The following is a 13,772-nucleotide window of genomic DNA, read 5'->3' on the forward strand; positions in this document are numbered from 1 at the left end:
CCTAAGGTCATATTTAACACTGACTACTGCAAACTCGAGCAACTCTCTAATTGCCCATGAAGTTCAAATGAGCCATGCAGGAAACTCCATTGCAGTCATGTTCAGCAAGCATCCTGCAATGCAAAAATTGACATATAAGGTAACTTCATAAACCTGGATAAACAAGACAAAGCCCGTCCCACTGCTGTGCTTGAACTCATGCCCGTTAAAGGGCACACATGAAGTTCACTTAAGTCCACAAGAAGACACTGATTGACTTTGATGGGTTTTGGATCTACTGGCAACCATGTAAGTGTAGGCACAAAACACTCAGGTCAAATGAAGGAACCACTGGCACAAAATGGCATGAGGTGCATACTCCTTGCCCAACAGAGAGCTGAAGGAAATCTGACTCACAAAGGAGAGGTGCAAAAGCTGCGTTTCAGAGGTCCTAACTGTCTTGTCTTAGCAACTTAAGGAAACTGCAAAGCATGAAAGTGTAGGAAACAGGACCAGGCTGCTGCTTAAAATCCCAGCCTGCTTCAACAGACAGCTTGAGATCCCAAATTCCGAGATGCCATTCTTACATCCAGACCCGCCTGCCTTTCTCTTTTTGTGTACAACCTGTCCTAGGTTTCTGCTGAGCACCTGAGCTCCATGAAGAAGGGAAACCACTGAAGGTGTTTTGCCCTCTTACTGCTTATTATAGGTGAAGGACTGCCACCCTGATCATGCTACAGCCTGACCAGCCAGCACAGATCCGAGGTCAGCTCTTCTCAAGTCTAGTGGGATACATTGAGGGAGCTATGGTGACAGGAAATGTGTGTGTCATAGTGCTTGCAACTATGGTATGCTTTTCATCTTGCTGTGTAGTTGAACATCCCAAAATCCTCTTTTAATGATATTGCCAAGAATACAGTTGAATTTTGTGGCCAGACCTTCCTGTTGCCAGGAAAAGGGATATACAAATTCCCTAGAAGCCAGCAGAGACAGGAAAATAAGAGATACTACAATTTAAAACTACATAGAAAATCAGTTCCTTTGGTACCTCCCTTCCTTACTGATCTCAGTGGGTCACAATGGGGCCTCATCCAGTTCTCAAGCCTACCACAGGAAGATTGAACTTTTCTGTTGACATCAGTGTGTGCTGGATGTGGTCCTTGGCTTCTCTCCTTCTGAAGTTAATACAGTTCACCAAAGTCTAGTTCACCAGAGGGTCAAGCCTGAACAGAGATGAATCTCATGGAACTTCCCTAAATCCTTTGCTTTTCTTTCCACTGAGAGGCATGCCATCAGAATGTATAATATGATCTCCTTAGAGCTTCAATTTGTTTTTAATCTGATTTCATTCCTGTGTATCACTATTGGTAGCCTCTATCTTGCAAAAGTTTTGTACCGTGCAAAACCTTATTTAAGGGGGGGGAAATTGGCAGCAGAACAGAACCTCTTCTCCATGATAAGAACTTATCTTTTTAATGCTCTATCAGGGTTTTATTATTACTTCGGTACTTGACATCTTCCAAAAGCATTAAAGAATTCTTGAGAGGTCTTACAACTTTGCAGTGTGTTCTCTGATGCCAATTCTGATAAAAATCTAACTGAAGATAAGTTTAATGAACACTAGAAAAATAAAGGCCTTTCATAAGTGATCAAGTTATTTGAGGAAGCAGAAGAATACTTTAAAAACATTGTTTGCTTGGTTTAAAGCTCTGTTTAAAGCACGTTTGTTGAGGATAACAGAAATGTATCTTGAATTTTGGGGCTATTCCAATTGATGGCAGACACGCATCAGAAGTGAATATGATTATTAATAAGATTATATGACAAGCTTATTATGACTATAAAATGTCATCTCTTGCCCATCTTATGGAAATGCATTTAGGACTGTAGGAATACTGACAGGCATTACATTTGGTGATGGTAAGTCACCTGCTACTCTATATAACAGTAAAAGGATTATTCTGAGTTAGTTACAGAAGTTATTCCTAAGAATTTCTTACCCCTCATGTTATTTAAACTCTCTTACACATCAATTAGTTTGAAATAATAAGTCTTTAGGCTATCCATTAATTGCAGCACTGTAGGCAGGATCTGTATTTAAAGTTATGCAATGAAAATTAAGCCGAAGCACCAAGCTGTCTTGGCTAACAAGAAAGGTTTCCTCAGCCCTTCGGATAAAGGAGGAGAGATAATGGGGGCACTGAATTCACAGGAGAACTCTTTCTCAGTTTACTATTCTGTCTTGTCACACGTTAACACAGACTACCAAAGCCACAAACCATTACCCACGTGTTTCATTTCCATTTTCAGTGCCTTCATTTTTTCTGATCAAACAGCATGAGCAAAACTCTAGTGATTAATGCAAAGGAAGGAGAGCAAGATAGCTAACCTGAAGGACAGATCAAGAGACTCTGCAACAGTATCATTTACAAATACAGTGTAAATGTGGATGGGAAATTGAAATAGTTTAGTTACTCTTTTAGAAGTTAGAGGAGGCTGGTTGCAGAGGAACATCTGGTCCATACATCAGAAGAGCCCATTTTTAGTTTCTCCCTTCTGCTGTTATAGCTCAAGGCTCTCAAGTCTTTAACCCACTCTTTTGAATCTCACTGTGCAGAACAGATTTTAGGATAACTGAATTTCTCTTGTCTGGTCATATCTTGCTCCACTGAGACACTGCAACTATGATTTGGCATTTGTACCATTAGAGCTGGTTGATGGTGGCACCTTGTCAGAGGTGCGTGGCACAGGCTGCCACATCACCCAGAGCTGCTGCTGCAGCCACTGTCCTCAGTGCAGCCATTCATTCGTAGGGTTTTTTCCCCAAACCCTCTTGCCTGCAGCATGAATAAGAAGTCAAAGATAACACTCAACTGATTCAAACAGATCTCAGGAATGGTGTCTTTCTGCCACAGGAAACAGGAATAAAGGCAAATGAAATATTGAGTGTTGAAAAGGGTGCCTGACGGGGGTAATCATACCTGAGAGTGATGCTGCTTTAAAGTACCTCTACCAGTGTTCTCCGTATGCTACACCAGCAGTTACAGAGCTGTTCCACCTTTGTGTCCTGTAGCCTGTGCTTACTCATACTTTTAAATAAGAAAAGGCAGTCAGCTTTCTGTGTGATGCAGCTCGTTTTCTCCTCAGACACTTGCAGTTTACACTTCTGTGCACAAAGATATCCCCTTGAACATTCAGCCTAGCCAATGAGATTTCCTAATGTCAGCATCCTGCTCTTATTAAAAAAACATTATTATATGCATGTTTATTTAAAAAGTGCTCTTCCTAGTATTAATAAATGGTTGTAAGAGGGAAGCGAGGCTGAATCCTGAGTAATCCTCTTATGACATGCCTGTGCCCTCACGGATGCAAACACAAAAAGGGGAAAAGGGGAAGGCACCTGGTTTTTAAGGAAATCAAAATAATGACTTCAATGGCATAAACAGAGATTTTGCATAAAGACTCATGTTCCGTAATATTCATACAAAAGACAGTTTGCTCAGGGAGGACAGGTCTCTGGTGAGATATTTATCAAAGATCTTTTTTCTGATCTCTAGCATATTGCAGGAGAGAGCCTGCTGAAAGCCTCTGGGCAATGACAGAATTGGATGTGACAGTGGATATTGTCACGGTGGGCACCTACAACAGATGCTCACAGCAGCAAGATCGGTTGGTGAAGTTCCTTGAACAGAAACCTTTTAGATAGAGCAGAGCACTCGAGCTTTTTAGTAGGCAACACTCCTATTTACAACATGTGCTCTCTGCTTTACTGGTGATTGGGTGGGAAAAGACACCCCTATTGCATATAAAAGGTCTGGACCTGTGGGCAGGCTTATTGCTTTTTCAAACTCTATTCCTGCAGCAGCCAACAGAGAGGATGTAAAATCCTCAAACATGGTTTATATCCCTCAACTAAATCTGCTTACAAGGGAGTCACAACCATTAAAGCACAGCTGATGTTACAAGAAAGAAACCCCAGTCTTAAAAAATCACTTAAAAAATAAAACAGCTGAGTAATAACTTAAAAATGGAATTCATTTCCAACCAATTGGTATTTTCAAGTGGGAGCTGCAGTGGTGTCTGAATACAAATGGAGACAAAGGGTACTCCAGGCCAAGAGGAGTTGCTAACACTGACATGGAACTGGGGAGAAACTACGGTAGAATTTGTTCCATTATGTGCCATGCAGAGCATGAGCTCCTGCTTGGAATTACAATACCCTGAGAAAAAGGCTGACAGTGACTTATCGTTCCAAGGAGCTTCTACAATTTCCATGCTATTTAGCATTACAGGCTCATATAATCTATCCCACCTTAACTTGAGCAGCACCCAAGCCATGTGGTAGAAGGTCTGTTACTAGAAGAACAGGGGAGGATTTAATTGCCACCCAGGCCATCAATCCTTCCAGGAATCTCTGCTTTGAAAACTGAACCTGTAGAATTTTCAGCAGATGGGAGCGTTTTAAGTGTGGAAATTCTACCCTGAGATCTCACTGACCTATATAACACCCCACAATAAAACTGATCCAAACAGACACTTCTAAATACACTAATATAAATAATCTCAAGACCACAGATAAGCTAATGCATACACTCATAGTTTCTAGAAATACTAACCTTCAGCATCAGCAGGTTGTGAATTCATTTGCCCTGAGAGCTCCACGTTGTATGTTTTATTCGGGCATTAACACCTACTTTGTGAAAATAAAGCTGTCAGAATGTGAGCTACCACATGCAGTATCATTCCCACAGGCCACTCAGTAATTAAACACGGAGGCTGACATTGCACTGTGCAGAATTCTGGTTGTGGAGAGCAGCTATCAAGAGTTACAACATCCCAGGCTTAAGTAAAATGCCAGCTTGACTCACACAGCACCTGTATATGGCTGAAGCCCCACTGCACAACTCCACCATGCACTTACGTGTTCCTTTGAGGCACAGCTTACAGGATGAGGAAAGTGCAGCGGTAGCTTTTAGGTCCTACTTTTTAGAGCTCTTATGAGCCACCCCTACCCAGCCAAAACGTCCTAGTGGGAAAGCCATTTTGCATGGAATAAAACCAGCTGCATGTTCAGAGCAGGCTTGTAAGTCTACATTCTCTTCTTCTGTCTCAACAATTTTATCTCAGATTTCTGCTGTTGACAAACAGAACAGTTAACCAAATGGAAGATTTAGATGATGACTAACAACCAGTCACCAGTGGATTCAGGCAGTTTCTGCATGAAGATTTAGGTAGTTTCTCTAGCTTTTTGCACATCTCTTATCATGGCTTATAAGGATTATATGCCTCTCCTGCACAGAAATGTTCTCTAAGGTCATTAGCTTTGTTCAGCCTAAAGTTTCTTACATGGGAGGGAGAGCTGAGATACTCCTTTTACACAGCCTGCTCTCTTCATATCTAGATACTTCAAAGCACTCAAAGTATCTTGTCCTGTGGATGCAGCAGTGAGAGGTTAGGGCAGAAAGGGAAGAAAAAGAAGCTGTCTCTCATCATTCTCATATTTGGTTTGGAGCAAGGTAAACTTCAGGGCAGTGGATTCCTTCAAGCTCCCTGCCTAATCAGTGCTAATCCATTTTGTTTCCCAGGAAGGGCACACTGAATGGCCACCATGCATAGCTTCTCCTAATACAGTTCGCTTTACACAGCCTATTAGGGCAAAGTCCTGAGAGCAGGAGAAAGCAAGGGAAAGACTAACTCCAGTGGTGTCATAAGTGGTTACATGATATCTGCCATGGGAGGCTCTTCTCTGAGGTCTGATTTCCTTCTATCAGTGAAGGAGCAATTGGATTTGCCCAGGTCTGCACCATCCTCCCAAGATATCCTAATTTGCCCCAGGCAGGTGATACGACATTGGCCATATACTGTTTGAAATGTAAGCGATGTATGATGAGAACAGCCTTAGAACAAGTACTTCTGATCTTTCAAATGCTCACTGAGTTGTTTCAAGGCAGCTCAGCTCTAATCCTGCTTTTCAGGGAAGGAAGACAGAACATCCCTCAGGAAGAGGAATCAATATTCTCGTGGCACTTAAACAACAAAGAAATCCCAGTTCCCTAGCGAGCAATTGCCAATTCAATTTTGACGTCTTCAGCAAGTCACTCTTTTGAATCCTGTCAAGGTGCCAACATATTTATCCTTTCTTTTGTCACACCTACTTTGCTCAGGAAATGTTCACTTTTAGTTGCCTTGCCTGTGTTCAAGAGGAAAACAGCATTTATAAAATCAAAGCCTCTCTAAGCAGTTTTAATCTCTAACTTCACCACAATGAGAGAACTAAATAATATTAAGAACTGTGTTATTTTAACAGGTGTTTGAGTAAGTGATCACTTAGTTTGCAACAATAAAAACATTTAAATAAACCAAAAGCATGCAATGATATGTATAGATACATGAAGAATATGTTGGTGTCCGTGGGCAGAAGACAGGTGATTCACAGTGAAAAAGCCTGACAAATCACTTTGTAGATCAAACTTACTTAGCATTTGCCTTTCAGTATAGAAGTCAATCTCTGTTGTGCAAGGCACAGGTAAACATACAGAGTTGGTTCCTTCTTTCTTGCCAGTACACGTCCATAAAAGTACACAAGAAGTATTGAAAAACCAAACAGAAAACCTGATACAGGCTGATAAAACAACCCTGGGGAAAGCCCAAGGACCAACCATGGTGATGCTGGCCAGGGAGCAGAACCACTCTCACAGCCAGCGTGTGCCTTCACTACTGCTGAAGGTGCATTGCTGCTGACTGGAAGGGGTGTAGTCCCCAAAACTGAGCCTTGGCTGTCATTAGAATCATAGAATAGTTTGGGTTGGAAGGGGCCTTCAAAGGCCATCTAGTCCAACCCCCCCTGCAATAAGTAGGGACATCTTCAAATCAATTTTAGGGAGGACTATGTATTACAGAACAACTATTAAGACCTTGTGTGGAGTAGTGAAAAGCCACAGAAGGATGCTCTGTAGCAAGGAGGAGCTGCAGCTCTCTTGGGAAGGCTCCTTCTACTCCTGCACATGTGTGTGAGTTGAACCTGAGGACACTGAAAAGCAAACTCTGCCTGCCTGGCAGTTGATGAAAATCCTCTGCATCCAGGTAACTGCAGAAAGGCAGGATTTGTTACCAGATACCATCCTCACTGAGATGCCACGGCGGTTCTCTCCTCAGAGACAAGCAAAGCATATCAAAGCATTCCAGAAGAAAGCAGAAGGTGAAATATTAAATTAAAATACAAAGCAAGCAGGATTCACTGATTCAGTGAGAAAGGTGTGTGGCTTATTGCTACCCCCTTGAAATGAAAGCTCAAGACCTCTTGGCATGACTATATTTACAGGAGGTTCCAGGATGTTTGCTTATATATAATCACGTCTCCTGATGGCAGAGATACCTCTGAAATAATACTTCATTCTATCAGCATGTTCTAATCATCAACCCTTCCATAAAGCAACAAAGCCCCCTCTTTTATTTCAGTCTGCTTTCATCTTTCTTCCAGGCTTTGCCTGCCTTTCCCCAGTTCTTGTCTATTCCCTTCTTCCTCCCTAAAAACCTCGCTCTCTTAACTTTGTATCTTCCCCTTTAGGCTTCACTAACCCTGTTTTACTGGTTCACATTCATAAATTCTTTCTCTTTGTCCCCCAGTTTTTCCTCCCGCTCTGGTGCCCTGGTTAAGCCTTTCTTTATCCCATACTCTGGTGTTCCAGATGACAAATTCGTAATCTATCTGCTTGCTCATCTTAATCTTCAGAGGTACCTGGAATTCCTACCTTCCACACCTTTCCCACTCTCATACCTCTACATTGAGATGCTCTCAACTCCTACCCCTGCATCCTCCCCCTCCATCAATCTTCTTTACCTCTTCAGAGAGACATTTCATAGTGCCTGGTTGTCTGATCTGGGAGTACTGCAGCTACTGTGAGCAGAGAACAGAGGATATTCTGATGACCCCAAGGGCTGTGGAAAGAAAGCTTTGTATAATCATGCTGTTACACACAGCCCCTGACCGCTGCACTGAGGTGGGGCAAAAGCAGCAATAAATAAAACAGGCAGGGAGACAATGGGGTGGGGTATGGTTTGAAGAAGCTACAAATTGCTTTTACGGTTATAAAAGGGATGTAATGGTGAGTGGCAGCATATGTTATGCAGCTAGCAGATAATAATTAGGGCTAGAATTGCTCCAAGATTACAGAAGAACCACCAGGCAGTAAATTGTGGATGCTCCTGACTTAGTTTTGACATGTAAAATGAAAACAACATTAGCATTACTAGATAAAAAGGGGAACGTTTCACTCACTTTCACTATAGTCTCATATTCCATTTCTACTTCTGTTTTTCCTCTACTTCTTGTTCTTCTATGCTCTTTAAAACAAAACCAAGGATCATTTCAATTTGATGTGATTAACAGTTACTCTAAGCTGAAATGACATCATTCTGTGCATTACAGTAAAATAACATCTCTTTAATCTATGCACTCAATGAAAAACAAAAGATTACTTCATGCTTCTGTGTGCTGGCTCATTAATATTTGACTTGGTACATGTTAGGCAGAGAAACCAGGCTATTTATCACAACCTCTCACTCCATACTTAAAGAGGACAGTATTTGAGCTGTGGTACGTGGGAGATTTGGGTTTAGTTGAAGTTGCAGCTTACACACATCACAAGAAGTGTCACTTTTTTCTGAGAGGGGGAAAGCGGCATGTCTCTGAAGGCAAAAATGAGCATCAGCCATGCCACCTGAAGTACATGCTTGAAGAAATACCTCTGGCCGTTGCAGCAGGAAGGTCTTAGACTGCAATCATGCCTAGTCCCATGAACTCAGTGCAGTCTGGATGGAAAACCTTCAAGGACATCACCAGGTGCTTATAGGAGTGGTGCTGCTCCTTCACCATTCAGCCTATTCCCTTTGAGTCAGTGTTGCATGAGTGCCTGAGCAGGACAAGGCGTGGGACACGCTGCTCTTGGAGATGTCACTACTGTTCACTCGCCTTCATCCTCACTTGGTGCTTATCTCTGGAGCTGAAACTTCCATGTGATGGTTCAAAAGAGCAGCAGGATGGTCACACTGTCCCATCTACCAAGCAGACCCTGGCGTGCTACAGGCAGCTATGTGCTTCTCGGGGCTGACTCGCTGGGGTAGCTGTGCTTTGTCATGAACCACTCAGAGCACCTTCAAGTTAAACCCTCTTGACAAGGTTTAAGATCTGGATTGGAGAAGTCCTGAAGGTAATCCAGCAACAACCAAAAGGGCCCAATTGTTTTAGTTTGTGCAGGTACTAGAAGATGGCAATGAAATTATAGCTGGCAACTGAAATTAAATGGGTGACCTTTTGGTTCATGCCAAGTGCAGCCTTTAAACAACGTTGCCATGCCATTTTCAAGTGGCTGCAGCATGTTTTCATTCTCTGTTGTGCTAAGTTATTGTGGTTACTCTTAAATAAGTGTTTTTTCAGTATTAAGTGATTTACTGCTTCACATGCATAATTTATGCATGTGAAGTATCTGGTTTACTGCTTTGCATACTAATTGCATGAGTTTACAGCTGAACTTGGTTCTGTATGTACAAGTCAAATCACAGCTCTTTCACGGTCCAGTTGGTGCACTAAAATCTTGACATTTCCCACATCATATACTTTATACTCCACCACGGATTCAAGACATTTGTGTTTACACTGTCCAGGAGCCAGAGCTGTAATGGCATCCAAAGTAATATGGTGATACTAGGTGAGAGTCATGGAATAATTGCATGCAAGTTCAGTGAGGTCAACTGGTTTTTATCTCAGTTGTCAGGTTTGTTACAAATGAAATTGAAAACGGAAACCTTTAAAAAGAAATAGAAACAGACAATAGCACAAAATAAAGTTTCTCATTTAATATTTAAAGATTAAAATAGCTTCAGAACTGAAGTAGTACTTTTACAATTTGTTACAAAACATTTCCTCTCAAAGCATATTCTTGAAGTGAATATAATGATTGAGTCACTTCCTTGGTAGTCGGTGAAGAGGCAGAACAATATGTTTGAGCACTGTGTCCTCATTTTACTTTCATGCAGATTCATAACTGCCTTCTAATTGAGTCACAATGGCAGGCAAAAAGTACAATTAGCTAACAGCGTGGCTGGATTTGATTGAAATCCTGTGTAAGAGAACTCGTGCCACTTTCTTACATTGGGTTACAACAAATGAATGAAACCTTTTCCTTTATTTTCTCCTTGAGCTCTTTCTCACTTTGGTAGCAGTGGGCTGTAAAGCTACTGCATTAACACTGACACACATGGTGTTGTAAGATACACATTGGGTATATGATGGTCAGGAAATGGGTGCCAGTGATTGTGGTAGCTTGCACCATTTTGACATGCAAAATAAAGCTAAAATATTAGCTGAGGAAGCAGGAGGTGACAGTCTGTAGCAGAAAAAATGTAGCAGCAAGAAGGTGAAATGTAAAGTGAGTTAAGAAAGCTACTTTGTTTTGCATAGTTCCTTATGACTTCTGATGCACTTCATTTTTACATCCCTTTGATCTATAGACTCCACTGGTTTTGTGCTCCCACTGACAGACAAATCAGGTAAAGTGTCTTCCTTAAAACTGGTGATTTTAACAAAATTACATACATGTTTGCAGCACACAAACAGTTTGTTACTGTGCATGTTGGCCTAGTTATTTCAATGAGCTGTGTAACTACCAAAGGCAGGTTAAGATTTGGTTAGAAATTCCCTTAAAACCAGTCTTGCAAAATATTACAAAGCATCCTCTTACTAAATTCCTTAGTTTATGCAACATTATTACTTTTCCTTACTTTTGGCACTGTTTTTAGCCAGCCTCCCAGTTAAAGACACACCTGGGTTTGTGTGAATGCGTGTCTACTTTGCATGCAGGTGACTGCAGGTATGAGTTGGCTTGTGCTCACACGCCAGGATTTGGGTGTGCAGAGTAGGCACCCATTTGCCAATAAGCAGATTTTACCTACCTGGAGGATGAACATCCGGCTCAAACCAAGGAAACATTAAAAGAGAAAGCAGCACCCAACAATGGTAACAAAAAAATAATAATCTACTTAATCTAACTGAGGATTTCCCCTTTGGTTATTTATCAAAACACAGTCCACTGAAAGTAACAGAGATATCTGGATAGCATGAATTCCACAGTGATAGGAAATAATAAGGTTACGAGATACAACTACTCAGCTAGTAGGGCAACACCACTCAAAACCTGTAGTGTTTATAAAGCTTTTAACAATATAGTCTGTGCACTTGCACCATTAGGATACTCTGATCCAAATGACACAAGTGTAGCAGACATATATTGTATGTTAAGCACACATATTTACCACAGGGGTGCTCACTAGTTTGGGAGCTCCAGGCACTGTCTTGCAGCATAAGAGAGAGAAACACAGGGATTAAAACAAACACCAAATTTCAAGTTCTTTTCTATCCTGTCACAATTATCTGGTCTTCAAAATCAACTTCAAGCAACTTCTTCATTTAATGTGAGAAGTATCTTGCTGTACGTACAAACACTGCATTAAGCTCTTTGTGAAATCTCTAATGCATAGATAATACAACACAGAAAACATGTATAATTTCCCAAATCATAATTAAGCAGCCAAATACTGGTTGCTTTTATTAGGGCTGAGACAATATGTTAGAGAAGACACGCATGGGAACCAGACTGCAGAAGAACACTAATGCCAGAGGGAAGTGTTAAAACACTATCTGCTGTTCAAAGTCCCTGTCCACCTCATGCTGCTTTCCCAGCAGGTTTCTGGACAGTCCCGAAATCAATCCAGTGCAAGTTTAAGCTTTTAAAATACTGAAATTGAATATATTCTGGTTTATCTGATGATCCTGAACGTGCCCTCACTTGTGCAAAGGGCAAACAAGGCTTCACTTTCTGTGTCTGGTTTCTAAGCTGTCTTGAAAAATGGTGTTGTGTTCTCATTTATTATGATGTTACTGTAAAGAGCTACTGCCGCAATCAGTCCAGATTTACATTCTTGCTAGTGCATAGAAATGGGGCACAGAATCTTGTCATTCACTACAGTAAATTGAGTTGATCTCACACTTCCAATCAAATGTTCTTAATATAACTATTCTTTACAATTATCCTTTATGAACCCTTAAAAATACAATGAAGGAAAGTGTATTGTACTGGGGAAAAGAAAAAGGGAGTACTGCTTATCCACAACAGCTGCCTACAGCACATAATTTAGTTCTTTCAATAATTCACATCTCTCCGAGTTATTCAGCAGTTTACGTGTGTTGCTGTTGGCTCTGCCTTTGGCACACACACACAGCACAAAATGACCATGTCAAAGAAAGAAGAAAAGATTTGAAAGAGCAGTTTGAGGAGAACTGGAAAAGTTTTAAGCGATGGTGCAACCCAGGTGACTTAAGATTTGTAGACATGAAACACTCATGCCTACCTCCTTCTCCTCTTTCTGTTCTATACTGCTCTTACCAAGGCTTCCGCTAGCTAAAGGATTCCTCTTCACTGGTGGAAACTGAGAGGACATATGTCTGCTGAAATTTTGGCTAGCTAAGAAGCAAGCAGTGCTCTCTGGCCACTAAACTGGGGCAAAACCCCAAGCCACCTAGAAAACAGCGTACACTGTCCATTATTTAATCAATAGAACAAGGAAAAGATTCTTGGCCTTTATGGAAGATGCTCTGGCCTAAATCACTAACTCATCACTCCTTTTCAAAATGTTTCCAGCTGTGTTGTGTGTTGTAGAGTTCATCTTCAAAATAACATGCCGGATGTGTTTCACATAAGAGTGTTCTTTAAGGAGGTATCTACAAACAGAAGTGTAAAACCAAGCAAGAAAAAAGGAAAAGAAAGGATAGAGGCCATGCTTTCCCATGGGTGTCATCTACAGCAAGGTTGCACAGACAGACACTTAGGACAAAATCTAGCTCATGGCAACACAGAAACAGTACAATGAACATTTAAGGTAGCACCCTGTTTCGAAATACTTTGAAAGGTGTGAAATGTTATATTAACACCTTCCTTGGATCAGAAAAGATCCTCCACATCCCTGTCACAAAGACAATGCACACGTAGGTTTCCCTGTTGATTGAGCTGAGGCTGTAAAGTGGACAGATGGAGGAAGAAATGAAGGAGGAAGAGAAAGGTCCTGGCTTTGATCTCACTCGGTGAAACTGTAAAACCAATTCAGATTAATTGCGCTGCACATCAGAGAACATCAGTGCTTAACAACAACGTGAATGAAACCCATTGCTATGCAATTCCACCTTTACACATACACAATCCAACTGCAGCAAGAATAGCCTTCCTATGCATGCCTATTTCTCATCCTAGGCAAGAGAAGAGGAACTCCTAACTTCTTTCTTACATGAACACGAAGCCTGTTTAGCATTCCTGCAATGGTTCTATTACTGCAAAGCTGGATTCTTGTCTGAGTACCAAGGCTCTTATACAGAAAACAGGCAAGTGTTCACTAAACCTGTTGTATCACAGGAGAGTCTAAAGCTGTCAAAGACTTTACACAAGAATCTACATTGCTGAGGACACTTTTCCTCTCATAAAGTCTGTCTAGGTCACACATGGAAATACTCTTTTGGTACAGGTTAAATACCTCAGTATTTCATGTTAAGCAGTGCTGAATTCTCACTCATCCTGTAAAATCCAAGTTACAAAAATGTATATATACGTACATGTGTAAGAACGTACAAGGACTGAGAAGGACCTCTGTTCTCTGAGGTGAACCATAAAATTAGAGAAAGCAGCTTAGCTCCACCTTAAAACCAGCTTTCTGCCCACACAATGCGCAGTATTACGATAAGGTATATA

The 13,772-nt window shown here is 41.2% G+C and overlaps 1 protein-coding gene across 3 annotated transcripts in view; it reads right to left on the reverse strand.

Moving 5' to 3' along the window:
- PLCB1 (phospholipase C beta 1) overlaps positions 1-13,772 on the reverse strand; it is a 400,808-nt gene that overhangs the window by 14,941 nt on the left and 372,095 nt on the right. Inside the window, exon 32 of one of the 3 annotated variants that reach the window (XM_061364800.1) lies at positions 8,258-8,322. The exons of the other annotated variants lie outside the window; for them this stretch is intronic. Coding sequence (XP_061220784.1) covers positions 8,284-8,322 — 39 coding nt within the window. The 3' untranslated portion in view covers positions 8,258-8,283. The remainder of the gene's footprint in view (positions 1-8,257; positions 8,323-13,772) is intronic. 3 annotated transcript variants of the gene reach the window in all.

The sequence above is a fragment of the Neopsephotus bourkii genome, unplaced genomic scaffold (assembly GCF_033783945.1).
Source record: "Neopsephotus bourkii isolate Nb327-2 ecotype Australia unplaced genomic scaffold, CSIRO-AGI_Nbou_v1 NB_1250, whole genome shotgun sequence".
NCBI classification, from domain to species: domain Eukaryota; kingdom Metazoa; phylum Chordata; class Aves; order Psittaciformes; family Psittacidae; genus Neopsephotus; species Neopsephotus bourkii.